The sequence below is a fragment of the Cyprinus carpio genome, chromosome B9 (genome assembly GCF_018340385.1).
Source record: "Cyprinus carpio isolate SPL01 chromosome B9, ASM1834038v1, whole genome shotgun sequence".
Lineage (NCBI taxonomy): Eukaryota > Metazoa > Chordata > Actinopteri > Cypriniformes > Cyprinidae > Cyprinus > Cyprinus carpio.
Window position 1 is genome coordinate 26,186,525 of NC_056605.1, and position 14,200 is coordinate 26,200,724.

General features: G+C 35.9%; 1 protein-coding gene across 2 annotated transcripts in view; it reads right to left on the minus strand.

Annotated features, from left to right (window-relative positions):
- The window catches only part of LOC109096284 (zinc finger protein 385B), a 122,002-nt gene that overhangs the window by 93,768 nt on the left and 14,034 nt on the right, over positions 1-14,200 (minus strand). The window contains exons 1-2 of one of the 2 annotated variants that reach the window (XM_042731743.1): positions 541-752; positions 163-465 (exon numbers count right to left, since the gene is read on the minus strand). In XM_042731743.1, coding sequence (XP_042587677.1) covers positions 163-465; positions 541-556 — 319 coding nt within the window. In that variant the 5' untranslated portion in view covers positions 557-752. Of the gene's footprint in view, positions 1-162; positions 466-540; positions 753-14,200 lie in introns of those variants that run through there. The other variant, XM_042731742.1, reaches the window with a different exon arrangement.

Consider the following 14,200-nt stretch of genomic DNA (forward strand, 5'->3'; position numbering starts at 1 on the left):
CTTTAATAAGAACAAAAACGCCACATGAAATGACAAGTCGGGCCCTCTGAGTCAAACGCTAACTCAGGGCGCATTACCATCAGAGCTGTTTACATCTGCACAAAAAAGCATGTCATCTCAAAGCATCAGAGGATTCTCTCCTCTGGGTTATGGAGGTCTTACCTTGACTGCCGCTGCTGTTGAGAGAGTGCAGAGGAGTAGGAGCCGAGCTGGCACTCGGCGTGGGCAGCTCTCCATTATTCAACTGTTTGACCCTCTTGAGGTGAGACTTTCCATTGTAGTGGACCTGGGCCTGTGCAGCCGAGTGCAGCTGGATGTTGCAGACTTCGCAGAGCGAGTAGAGCAGCTTCTTCTTCTCCTGCTGGAGCTGCATGTTGGAGTCCTTTACCTCCACGCAGCCTGGGATGGCGAAGCACAGTTTTCCATTTTCTATCAGCTGGGTGGGGCTCAAGGGGGTCTTCATACCTGCGGGACAACAAAGAGACGAGGGATTGAAATGTAGAAAGTGTTTAATGCAAACCAGGATTGGTGATGACTCACCTTCTGAATTCTGCATCACCCCACACAGAGCTTTTTGAAAACCAGGTGGGGAGAGTTTACATCCTAAAACCACCAAGGTAGAGAACCCAAAACGTGTGTGAGTGAGGATGTCTGGAGCGCTTGTGTGGGCTACACGGGTGGCTGAATGTTGTCATCTCCCTGAGATCTGACTCCTCCCCTCCTCACGCTCAAGCCAAGCTTCCCCACTTATGGAACGGGCACAGAGCTACGGACTGACCTCCTGTGCCCATCTGTTGCCTTTGGTAAGAGACCCGACTTGCATACCTCATGCCCACGGTTCTTACACAACCATCGTGAAGACAGTCAGCCTAGGGGGGCATGAGCAGCTACGAAGGGCTTATTCCAGTCAGTGGCAGCAGACGCCAAAACATCTATTGTGTGTCTTGGGGTCTGTAAGACTGAATAAATTACATAAAACCTCCCTCCTGAGCCTCGACCTCTCAAGCACTACAATTGAATGGCCGGTGTAATGGATAGCTGCAAAAGGGGAGTGTTGCGCTCTGGGAAACGGTGATCTCTTTAATCTGAAAATTGCAAAAACTGCACATCTACCCAGTCTGCACTAATGCCACGACTGGAGGCTTCCTGGGCTGGATGATAAAGGATAAAGGAGCATAAAGATACCAATTGAGTCAGCTGCACTTTTGAGAGCATGCTGGGGATGAAATACCCATCGCTGTGCTCACGTATGCGTGTGTACATGAGTGTGAGAACAGATAGATCGCTGCTAAGCTCAGCCAGTTGAATCTCATGAAAACATGTCTACATTTCACCACTAAAAATTATTATTATTATTATTATTATATTGTGTCAAGACTTATTACTGAGTCTTGCATATTATTGAGTATTATTGCAATTTCAGTACAGTATTCAGTACACTATATTGTAATTTACAGTAAAATAATAATATTAATACTTTTAGACATTTTTTATTTCATTTATATAAAACATATATATAGTGCTTTTCTGGACACTCAAAACGCTTTACATAGAAGGGGGGAATCTCCTCATAAATAAAAGGCAATGCAACAAATATGATGGACAACAAGATGTGCAACCATTTTTCAAATGCATAATCTAGACAAATAGACAAGAAATAATATATAAAATAAAAATTGTACATACTGTATATAGTGTATATATATACACATGTTATATATTAAATAATACTAAATGTATATTAAATATTATCATTTTATGCAATAATACTTATACAGTGGTTTTGTGATTTAAATGGTGTTTAAATATACAATTATTTCTGTAGTTTACTGAAAATACTCTATATAAAAATGTGGTATTATAAATGTGTTATTTATTTATTCATTTAATTTAATTTTACCTTATTTCAGGATTGCAGGGGAAATATACTGAATTATCACGACAATTTCATAATACAAATTCATTTTATTTAAGTGAAATAACATTTCTTGTTTCTTCCTTTTGATTTTAGGGTGCAATAACCCAGCCATGGATGCAAGTATAAAGGCTGCACACATGGAGTACATGTTTGGGTCTGTCCAGTAATCCTCCTGACACTGTCTCAGTAATCTCTGTGGGCAGCTGCATACTCTAATCCCTGCAGATAAACTTCCTCTAACTTCCTCTGCCTCTCAGGCCATTCAGCTCTCATCCATTCCATAGCACTTTCTCAAGAATCTATTGTATTCAGAGAAAGAAAAACTGTAAGTGAAAATCCCTGATGTTAATCACTTTCTTTCAGTGTTGTGAATCTATTTCTCTAACTCCCTGCTATTACTTAAGCTTGAGCTTTGCTCTACTTTGCGGTGGAAATGAGGCCAGTGACTAAAAAAGAGAGAGAAGCTGCAGTGGTTTTGGTGACCTGTATTCGCAGGCAGGGTTTCCAGATATGTTGTGTGATTTGTGTCCTGGGGTTTGGAGGAAGTAAGCCGCCTGTGATCCTCAGTTCACATCACAGACACATCTGTTAATTTAGCAGTCAACTAATCAACCAGCCAGGGTCCTCTACTTTCCTCCAGTGCCATCTCCAACACTTGGGACTCAAACTTACTATACAATGTGCACTGTATACTGCTTTTTAAAAAATAGTATGGGGCATACTATTTGTGTGTTATTAAACAATGAACATTTTTAAAAAGTATGAAAATGACTGCTTGTGTTTCTGCCACAGAAAAAGGTAATGGCAACTTTTTATCTCACAAAATCCTGACTTTTTTTATCCCCTCACGGTTCTGAGGGGTTTTTGTTTGTTTGTTTGTTTTTAAGAAATATAAAGTCTGTAATTCTTGCAAGTTTACGTGTCACACTTCTGAAAGTCTCGCAATTTCTTTTTTTTTTTTTTTTTTTTTACAACATAAATAAAAAAGGTAACTGAAACCTTATATATTATAATGAAGACTTTTATTTTTTTATATAGTTTATATCTCGCAATTCTGACTTTTTTTCTCAGAACTGTGATGATATAGTAAGTTATAAACCCATAATTGCTAGAAAAATAACTGGAGTTGTGTGATAAAAAAGTATTTTAAAAAGTTTTTAAAAAAAAAGTTTAATAGTTTTAAAAAGTTACCATTTTTATATTCCATAAAGAAAACAGGTTTCCATTTCCAATTGATGCAAATAAATTAAGAAATAATCCAGATTAAACTAGGAAATAAAAATAATTTGATTAGTTGAAGAATTCTGGTGTATATACACAATACTAGGTGTAAATGATCAAACATGCAACAGACAGCTTTATCATTTAAAGAGAATATTATGCCGCACATATATGCTGAACATGTGTCGCTTTATTTCACTATCTTGCAATCTCAAGTGATATTACCTACTGTACAGGAACATTTTTTGTAAAACTGCTTGCATTATATATAAAAATATATAAAATATGATATGAAATTTGGTGTCAAATGGTTTGTCACATGCCTGTACAAAATAACAAGAGTGATTATTTATAATTTATAAATGTATTATTATTTGAATCTTTTGAATCATCTAAACTGAATCACACAACAGACAAAACTGAACCAAACCAGATTTATAGTTTATTCAAGACAACAGATAAATTAGTACTAGAAAATATTGAATTGCTTATTAAATGCTGTGTCCTTTCTATATATAATAGGAAGGCCATAAATGCAGTAATCTTGAAGCAGATCATAGATCAAAGCAGCAGCCCAAGAACTATAAAACGTTATCAATGTGACTGATCAGTGGAACACAGTGACTTTGTGTAAGTGGCCTTTTGAAATTTATGAAGCAGTTTGACAAGTGCAAACATTTCTCAGACCTTTCTCTGAAGGTCTTTCCGGAAAATGCATTTGATACATAGAGTAAAAAATAAAGAGTGCTTTGATCCTGATCCTGAATTTCCACAAAACATCCATTACAGCACTCCAGTACAGAGAAACACAGACTGAAGTGGACCATTCAAAACAGGTCAAAAGGCTTTGTTTCTTAGGAAAACACTTGATTGTTCTATGATAAAGTCTAAATGTGTATCAAAATTCAAAGTTTCGCTTACTCATTAAGCCAAGTAGCAGAGCAAATGCAAATTTTTGATGCAAGATATGACAGACTGAGAGGTTTAAAATAGTGTGAGAGCATTCATTGCAAATGCATTATATTAGTATGCAGAATGTGGAAGCTGAATGTGATGTTGGCAGAGCTTTGACTGATTAGCGCGTTCGTTTCATTCCACATTCTTTGTAGTTATCTGTTCTTGAACATTTCGTACCCTGAAATCATTCCCAACACATCCACATACTATTAACCTGCCTCTATTTCTCTTGCACACCAGAGATATAACTCCTAAAGGTCAGGTGATTATTGCATTAAAACAAATGCGATATGATAGGTGTCAAGCTGTGGTCATGTCAGATGGATGCCTGAGGGCAAAGGTGAGACCGCCGGCTGAGGAAACTCTTGTTTTCATGTTAGACTCAATGAAACATACTCCCTTCCTGACTGCTCTCCTCCCTCAGCTTTAAGATGGAGAGCTGTGCACTCAGGCATGACATGTGCAATCAATGTTGAGATTCTGTCAGACAACAGGAAGTTAATCAGGTGCTCACAGGTCAATCCAATCAAGCAAATGGTAATAAAGGGAGACACTTGATGCAAAAAAAAAAAAAAAAAAAAAAAAAAAACATCAAAAGAGAAAAAAAAGAGCCCAGTTCTCCACTGAAGCTACTAAAGAGGTCAGAGAGTTATTCATAGTAATATACAATGTTAATGTGTTTGGTCTTGGCAGAATAGACCTGCTACGCTGTTGCTGCCACGGCAGAGCAAGTACCGAGACTTGCTACTGCCAATACATCCACAGACACGCTGCTGCACATATAACATATGAAATAACCCCTATATATAACATACATCAAATCCATCCATAGCAGATCTAGACAGGTGGAGCTGGGGAAGGTGGAGGGATTCTGAAGCATGCTGCAACTGCTACAGCAAGCACTAGATGAATATTTGAATGCTGAGCAGTAAGCTCATCACCTGCTGACTTGAAAAGAGACCAATCAGCTGTGTCATGTGAATAATCATGTGATTACATCTTATACTATACACTCATGTGATTATATCTCATACAGAGCAGTACCCGCAGTATCTTTCTATGTAGAGTAGCTAGAGTCCTTTTATTAAGTGAAGGCGCTTCACGTTGTGACACGATACGACAGAATTGGTGCTTCCAGTCTAGACAGCTTTGCTGATTATAATGGGGGTGATCTAGTTTTGTTGCACTGCACTCATAGAATGTACATGAGGGAAATACGAGAGTTTATCTACTCTCTGTTTAGAGATGATAATATCCAAACAGGGGCATGTCTGTGGTTCAATAATGAATCAGGAATCAGCACTAAACACATGTCTGAAGTATAATGGTTTGTGGCCCTTGGCACAGAGTTTGAATGGGTGACCTTTGTGTGGGCAGGTGCTGATGAATATACTGCAGGCAATATTTAAGAGCCACAGAAGGTAAATGTTAATGCTTTGGCACCCTTAGCTTCTATAACAGTTTGGGCTTAATTACCAGCTTTACCCAGATATTGAGTTCTATGCCAGGTTGTGGGAGTGGAATAAAAATAGCAACAGTAACTAAAAATCACTGTTCATCTAGAGACCACAGACAGTGATAGAGAGAGACAGAGAGAGAGAGAGAGAGAAGATAGAAAATAGAGATGGAAAGAGAAAAAGATGAATATGAAACTTTCTTTTTTTTTTTTTTTGGAATGCTACACATAAAAAGTCAATCCTTCAGATATCTAAAATGCATGTCCTGGGAAAATCACACTTGTCTCTGTTATAACACTAGTGTCTATAACAGCAAAAAAGTCAATCAGAAATGCTCAGTTTTTGCAGGGTATTTTATTGATTATTTAATCCTATTTAAACCATTGAATCTGTATGTATTTGTGTCACTGGAACCTTAAAAAGTAATGGCACAACTTCTTAAAAAAAAATAATAATAATATATTAACAATAGTAACATGCTTGTGATGTATTCATTATTCAATTATTCATTCCTATTTAAATAACTGAAGTCTTCCAAAGTATGCATCACTGGAACTTTAAAAAGTAATGCCACAACTTCTTAAAAAAAAAAAAAAAAAAAAAATCTAATCCAATGGATTAGCAATAGTATGCTTTCATCAGCAATCACTGCTAATTATGAGCTTCATCTCTTAATTGCAATTTCTAAAAAAAAAAAAAAAAAAAAAAAAAAAAAAAAAAAGAATATATTCAAGACCAAGAAACAGCAGACAGACCGAGATCTGGTTCATGATTTTTAACATGTATTTTAAATACATAAATGTGTAACCATTTGGATGGCCAAACAACTTTGCATAAATATAAATGGCTTAGTAATGAACAATAATTAAAATAATAATTAACTGATTTTAAATAATGAAAATATTCATAATGCATATTGTATTTTAATCATTTATTATTTATTAAACCTATATCAAAAGCAAAAAAATATATGCATATCTGGACAGTTGAACATGAAATTTGTGCTCTAAAATTGATTGATCATAAAAAAAAAAAAGCCCGCAAATCTCAATGGTCAAAAATACCACTCCAAATTATTGCATATTAAAAATCAAATATATATTTCTAAATATATATTTTCCCTTTAAGTATGACAGACAAATTTTTAGCTTTTCACACTGCACCTGGTTAGGACATGGTGCAAATGCTAGAAAGCACATCAGAAAAGTAAGAATTGACTTTAAAGCTCTCCCAGGAATCGTAAAGATGGAGAGACACACGTGTCGCACCCGGTCAGCCATGCCTATTTCAAACTTACGGCCCATTACGAAACCCACAGCTAAAATCTCACAGATGGAAAGGCCACGGACGTGTTTCTGCAGCCTAATTCCACGCTAATGCCTTTCAGTGGAAGCTCTTAGCAGAAACACAGAAAAAGAAAATGAATGTGAAAGTTTTCCACTCCATGTGCGTCTGTCACACACAGGGAGGGCTTGGCACGCACATGTGTAACATCTGGACAGGAAGCGGTCTGTTAATGGAGGGTCGGCAACTTACAGCAGTGTCAGGTGAGGACTGGAGAGTCTCAATTGCTAAGCTGTTCACAGATGTCCTCAATGTGCCTTTGACCAGGGCACGTGGATATTATATTGCCATTTATGCCAATCCACTATAAGCAGTTTTTTACGGAAAATTCTTGTGCTGATAAGATCGTGAGCTCAGCAGACATATGTTGGCTTGCGTTTGACCTTGTGGCGCTGACAAAAAATATACGATGGCCCTTAAAAGCTGACAGAGCAGACATAGAGACCGTAGTTAAGTAGAGCATTGGATCGGCATTAGTTGTGTTGATGGGGGTCTTTCACAATGCTGAAGCGTGTGGAAATACAAGAGATAAATCTGCTTACAAAGGGGTCTGATATCACTGCACCTGCTCTGCCGGTTACACGCAGCCTGCGTTCCTGATGAGTGGCCTCTCAGATTCAGCACATGAAGAAACTATGAGGGAAGGAACATTTCCTCTAACATTATCCATCTCAGCTTCAACAGCAGTAACTCAATAAAGCAGAACATTCATATTTCACCTCTTTTAACTTGGTACCGGTATTTTCGACTTCCCTAATTGGAAACTGAGCATGAGCAATGTGAAATTTTATAATTCACCAAACTTATTGGATTTCTCCTCTCCATCAAGCTTTTTAATGAAAGATGGTGTTATGAAAGAGCTGCAGAATATAGTTTTTTTTTCATTTCCTACACAAAATGTCAGTTGTGTTTGCACTTACATATGAACTAACAGTGTAGGAACATTTTGACCTGTGTTACGTAACAATAATAAAAGCAGGGAAATTTGGAATTTATATTCATATATTGGCTTGGGTGAAAGGTTGTCAGACTTTCAGTAGTCAATTCTAATACTACAATGCACCAAAGAAAATGTTCTGGAAAAGAAGCAGTAAAAACAGTAATATTGTGAAATATTATTGCAATTAAAAAAACAAGTTTTGTAATTTATTCCTGTGATGGCATAAATTTTTAGCAGTCATTACTTCAGTCTTAAGTGTCACATGAGCCTTCAGAAATCATTCTAATATGCTGATATGGTGCTCGCGTAATATTTACTGAATCAATGAGGAAAACAGCTGTACTGTTCAGTTAAATATCACCAGTTTGTCATTGAATATTTCAAGTAAACAGTCAGAAACAAAGAAATTCATTAAGCAATTCACACCTATAAAACAGAGAGCATATCACTGAAGAAAAACAAAATGATCAATGAGAAAATAAAACAGGCTATCGCATGGACAGTCACACGCACATGAGCACACACACACACACACACAAACACACACAAACACACACACACACACACACACACACACACACACACACACACACAGACTATAAATAACAGTGATGAGACTTGACTGTATTTACACTCATTATCAAAGAGATCCATGGAGAGACAAGCTGATGAAGAAAGAGACAGACAGAGAGAGTGAAGAGGGCACTGAAGCAAAGTTGGGAAAATAGAGTGAAAGAGACAGAAATAAAAAAGTGGGGCTGTGAGAGTTAGATCAGTAGAGGATGCATATTGCAAATAAGAAAGACAGAATTAGAGAAGGAGAGAAAATAGGATACAGGTCTGTACATGCCCACACAGCTGTTCCCAGATCTACATGACATCTAAATGTTTGGGGTCAATAAGATTTTCGTTTTCTTTTTAAATAAATTAATTATTTCATTCAAAAAGAATGCATTAAACTGTGACAGTAAAGAAATGTATAATGTTACAAAAATTTCTCTTTTAAAATGGATCCTGTATTTTGAACTTTCCATTCATCAAAGAACTCAGGAAAAAATAAAATTAGCATGGCTTCTACAGAAATATTTCAGCATTGATAAGAAGAAATGTTTCTTGAGCAGTATATCCTCATATTAGAATCATTTCTGAAGGATCATGTGACACTGAAGACGAGCGTATTGTCTGCTAAAAAAAAATTGCATTTTTAACTACATTTATACAATTATTACTTTAATATTCTGGTTAACCATTCATGATTTGGTGTTTTTGAATAAATGAGCTGAATGAATGGCTCAATGGCTTACTTATAAAGACAATCACTAGTTTAGTTTCTGAATGAATCAGTGTTTTAATCAATCGGCTGAATGAATGATTCAACGACTCGCTCAAAAATACAAATAACTAGTTTCTTAATATCAAAATAAATCAATGTTTTTAAACAAATCATTTAATAAATGATTAACTGAATCACTCATAAGCAAGTCACCTATTTGCGTAAAAATGTAACCTGTAGAAAAAGTAACTGTTATACAAACTATTTACTAAATAATGAAATAAAAATGTAAATTACGAAACTAGAACCAGTGAAAAAAACTAAACTTCAATAAAATCAATGTGGTTACTGCATTTCTTCAAAAACTACAAACTGGTTCTCCATTCTCAAAACTATGACTGAATGTGAGTTGAGTGGCTGAGGCACACAGAAGGCCTTTGGGCACCATGCTGCCAACTTAGTGACATAGCTCATGCGCCGCTTACAGAAACCATCACACATGCCATTTCCATGTAATCTCACCCTCTCACTGCAGACTTACTGTAAAACTCACTCAACTGTGACTCCATCGTGGCCCAAAGTATGCATTTCATGACTGTGTCACATACTGAAACTCAGGCACAAGCTGCTTGATGGTAAAGCGTTGTAATCATGTTTTTCTCCAATTCTGTGACTAAGTATGGACGCATTGGGCTGTCTGAAAATGTGTCTGGTGCATTTGACTAATTTGGACTTCATTCTCTTGCTTTAGCTGGCATGTCTGGGAAAAACAACAACATTTGCAGCTGATTCATGCAATACCATCTAAAGGAGAGAGAGAGCAAACGAAAGGAAAGGACGCAACTTGTTTGGAGGTACATGTCCTGTCATTTGTCACGCACATGTTTCACCGTCTGAGATGCTCTTAAATATTCCAGACTTGAGTAAACCCTTCTCTTGGTTTAGCTGGCACGTCTAAGAAAAACAACAACAACATTTGTGGGTACTTTCTCAGTGGGCAATCTGAATGGGAAAGTGTGACATTCTCGACATTTGCAACAGAGCAAGGTTAGACTCAACACCAGCAGACGGTCTCTCCAAACCAGAGGAGGTAGAAATGCATTCAGGATGTTCAAGGGGAAAGTACAAATGAAATTCAAGAGAAAACACAGGAGATTTTAATGATTCCATTTCATGACCTTGATTTGAGGACAACATTCAGTTTAAAGGACTCTGAAGTTAAGGGAATGTTCTAGATTAAGTATGAACTCTGTTGATAATCATAGAAAAATATTTTGATTCAACCCTCAGTTTGTAAAACTACAGAAAAAGCCAATCTCAATCCACTAAACATTTTTTTAAACAAGCCATGTAACTTCTACATTATGTGCGCAAGGATACCAGAAAGAGATGCAATATATGTGCCATGAAATGAATTCTTACATGGAGCAAATCGACAGCACATAACCAGCAGTGACACCATTAAACGGTGATTTAGAAACTTTACAGCACAAAAAAAAAACCTATTTGTATGTGTAGGGCTGTGACGAGATAGGTGACGAGTAGGGCTGTGACGAGATCTCGCGAGATCTGATGCATCTCGTGAGATCCAACTGGTCTCGTGAGAACGTGACAATATCCTCACAAAACATTAGAGCTACATGATTAATCATTTAAAGATCGCAATCTCGATTTAAACACCCATGGAATCTTATTCCTGAATGACAACGATTCAGCTATGTCTTTCATGACTGTTGTAAATCTTGAGCGTGAGAAGCATGTTTTGTCGTTGCCCATGTTAACGAATCATTCATGCTGCTGCTGATCCAGAAAGAGCAACACAGTCTTTTCAACCACACATCATTATTTCTGTTTTACAGACATTTTAATAACATAAGTACTGGGATCAGTGTTTACAGTCTGGGTATAAACACTTATTCTCTACAGTAGCGTTCAAAATGAAAGTATCTTAACATGTGTATGTATTGTAACGTTTATCCTCTTCCGCCAGGAGGTGGCGACAACTGCCCGTTTAAAAAAAGTATTTGTCATTGAATCATTCATTCAGGAGATTCCAATTCTTTATGAATTGAGACACTGACTCCTTCATTTAATTTTTTTATTTATTTATTTTTCATTTTGTTCAAATGAATATATTTTTTAAAAAGACTTAAGCAATGAACATTTTGTCAGAACCACTAGTAAATTATGCTATTTTGTTTAGTTTTCAATTTTTTTTTCACAATTTTCTTCTGAATTGTGAGAGAATCCTGATCTCCAATTTATATATAAAAAACATGATTCTCAATTTATCTGGAATCGTGCAGCTCTAGTTTACAACTTCATTACAACAAAATATAATTCAATAAAAAAAAAGTACAAGTATAAATTAAAAATTCATTTCAAAAAACAAAAAAAAAAAAATTCTGTTTTCAGTTGAATAAAATCTTTTTCCCCCCTATATAATTCATCACTGATGATTTCTTTTAAAAAGTCTAAAAATCGCGTCTTGTATCATTCTCATGAACCCAGTCTCGTGTCTCATCTTGTCTTGTGGAATAAGTGTCTCGTCACATCCCTAATGTGAAGAATTAAAAAGTGCACGGCCAATTGCCACATATACTGTCGATAAAGTATATGTTGCATATTTTTTTAAAATGCTTAAATATAAAATATACAGAATATTACACGCTCAGAAAAAAGATACAAAGCTGTCACTGCGGTGGTACTCTAAAGTCCAAAAGGCACATCTTTGTACTATTTTTCTATCCTAAATAGTACAAAGAAGTACTTTAAAGATGCATATTAGTGCTTTGAAAATACCTTATTTTCCGAGAGTGTACAGACAAAACTTATGCTAGAATACAGATTTTAGGTAAAAAAAAAAAAGAAAAGTTAAGTGAAAATGAATTGAAATAATCTGTTGAAAGCTGTATTTTAGACAGTTTTATTTTTTTCTGTCAAACCAAACTTCATGTCCAGCTTTCTATGCAGACCTCACCGTGTGCCAGCTCTCCACACACAGTAGCTGCATTCACAAACCCACACAGAACCCAGTTCAATTCCAGGAGTTATTGCTTGACTGTACACAGAGAATGAACGAACGTGTTGACCTCTGACAGAGAGAACTAGCCTACAACAACCCTATATTAAAAACAAATTCTAGCATATTATTTTTTAATAAATATAAAACAGCAAAACCGTTTTCAATACTGAAGAATTTTGTCTTGAGCACCAAATCAACACATGATTTCTGAAGGATAATATATGTTACACCGAAGACTAGAGGAACGGCTGCTGAAAATTCAGCTTTTCAATCACTGGAATAAATAGCATTTTAAAATATATTAATACAGAAAACAGTTGTATAACATTGTAAAAATAATTTAGCAATATTACTGTTTTACTGTATTTTTTATAAAATAATGCAACCTTGGAGAACATGAGATACTCCTTTTGACAACATAGAAAAAAAAATCTTACCAACTCAAATCTTTTGAATGATAGTGGTGTGTGTGTGTGTGTGTGTATATATATATATATATATATATATATATATATATATATATATATATATATATGTATATATATATACACATATATATAGCCTACACTCCATGTATGTATACAAGATGCATGTGAATTATGGGAACAGGAGATATATGGGAATAAAAACACTGCTGAACTGCATTTGTTTCAATGCAAAAATGCATCCTGTATGAACTGCCCTGTGGACCATCACCAATCTAGATGGGGATCAAGATGCTATAATCCCTTGAAACCAAATTCCCTATCCAGCACCAGCGCAACAAAACAACCACACCTCAGACCTCGAAACCAGAGCAGAGTGATACAAACATTTCCACCCTTAAAGTCCCTACGGCATTCACATGTGCGCTGCAGCAGCATGCAAACAGTTGGAGTGTACCATTACAGAGAGCCCATGGAAAGCATGCGTGCCCTTGCAATCACGATCACGTCTGCCAAACGTGTAATGGTATATGTGTCCGATGAGTTGTGTTTCATAGGCAGGGCATCACCTTGACGACAGCATCCGTCGATTGCTTATGAATGTCAATATAGCTGAGCTATTTAGGGCAGAAGGTGATGATGACGAAAATGCAACGGTATATGAGGCAGCTGAGAAGACACACTTAGTTGAAAGCTGTGCTGTATTATAGAAGCTAGATCTGCATTTGCAGAGGAAATGCCGTTTAGACCATTGTCATGACATTAAGAATGTGTCTTTCTCTGTGCATGTGAATCAACTATTGGGCTAACACAGGTTTTCTGCACTGAGGATGTCAAAAGTACCAGTACTTTGTCAAAAAATTATTTTTGCAATGTCACAGTTGACTGACAGATGAAGTGATGCAAGGATGACACATTTTTGTAGGCCAAAATCCAGAAATGAGTTAACATTTTAGCACATCCTGGAATCAGTTGCTTTTTAAATGTATTGCTGGTTAAATGCCTGAAATAAGGTCCGTGGTGACAACGTCAATATATTTTCACGTTTTATTCTACAACATAAACAGTCACTGGCAGGGGTTTAGCCATCATGTAAACTTTTCAGGGTGACAGAAATGTAAAATATACTAATATCTATTTTTTTATTCACAAGTTTTATTTTTCTCTTTTCTTTAATTGGCTAAGAAATCAAATACACTGCTGGACAATAAATAGTAATTTGTATTTGTATGCAATTTTTCTTATATGACAATTGTATGATTGGTTTATATATAAAACTTTTTTAAATTTTTATCACAGAAGGCAGCAGAATAGTTTGCATACTGTAATAAATGCTATTTCAATTAGCACTGCATTATTCATATACTTTATTACCTGAAGATGACTTTAAAAACACACATAAAACATCTTCACATTTCATTTTTTGTTAAGAAATTATTTTAGGGTCAAGATATTTTTTGTTAAGAAATTATCTTTTTTTTATTTTTTTTTTACCATATTAGGGATTTCCTGGCACGTCATAAGTTATTACTTCTATTCTAAGTTATAACTTAGTCTGTTTTAGACTACATGAGAGCGCCATCAGGCTTCGAGTTTGAATGAAACATAAATTGCATGAGAGTGTTGAGCGCTCCATGTTC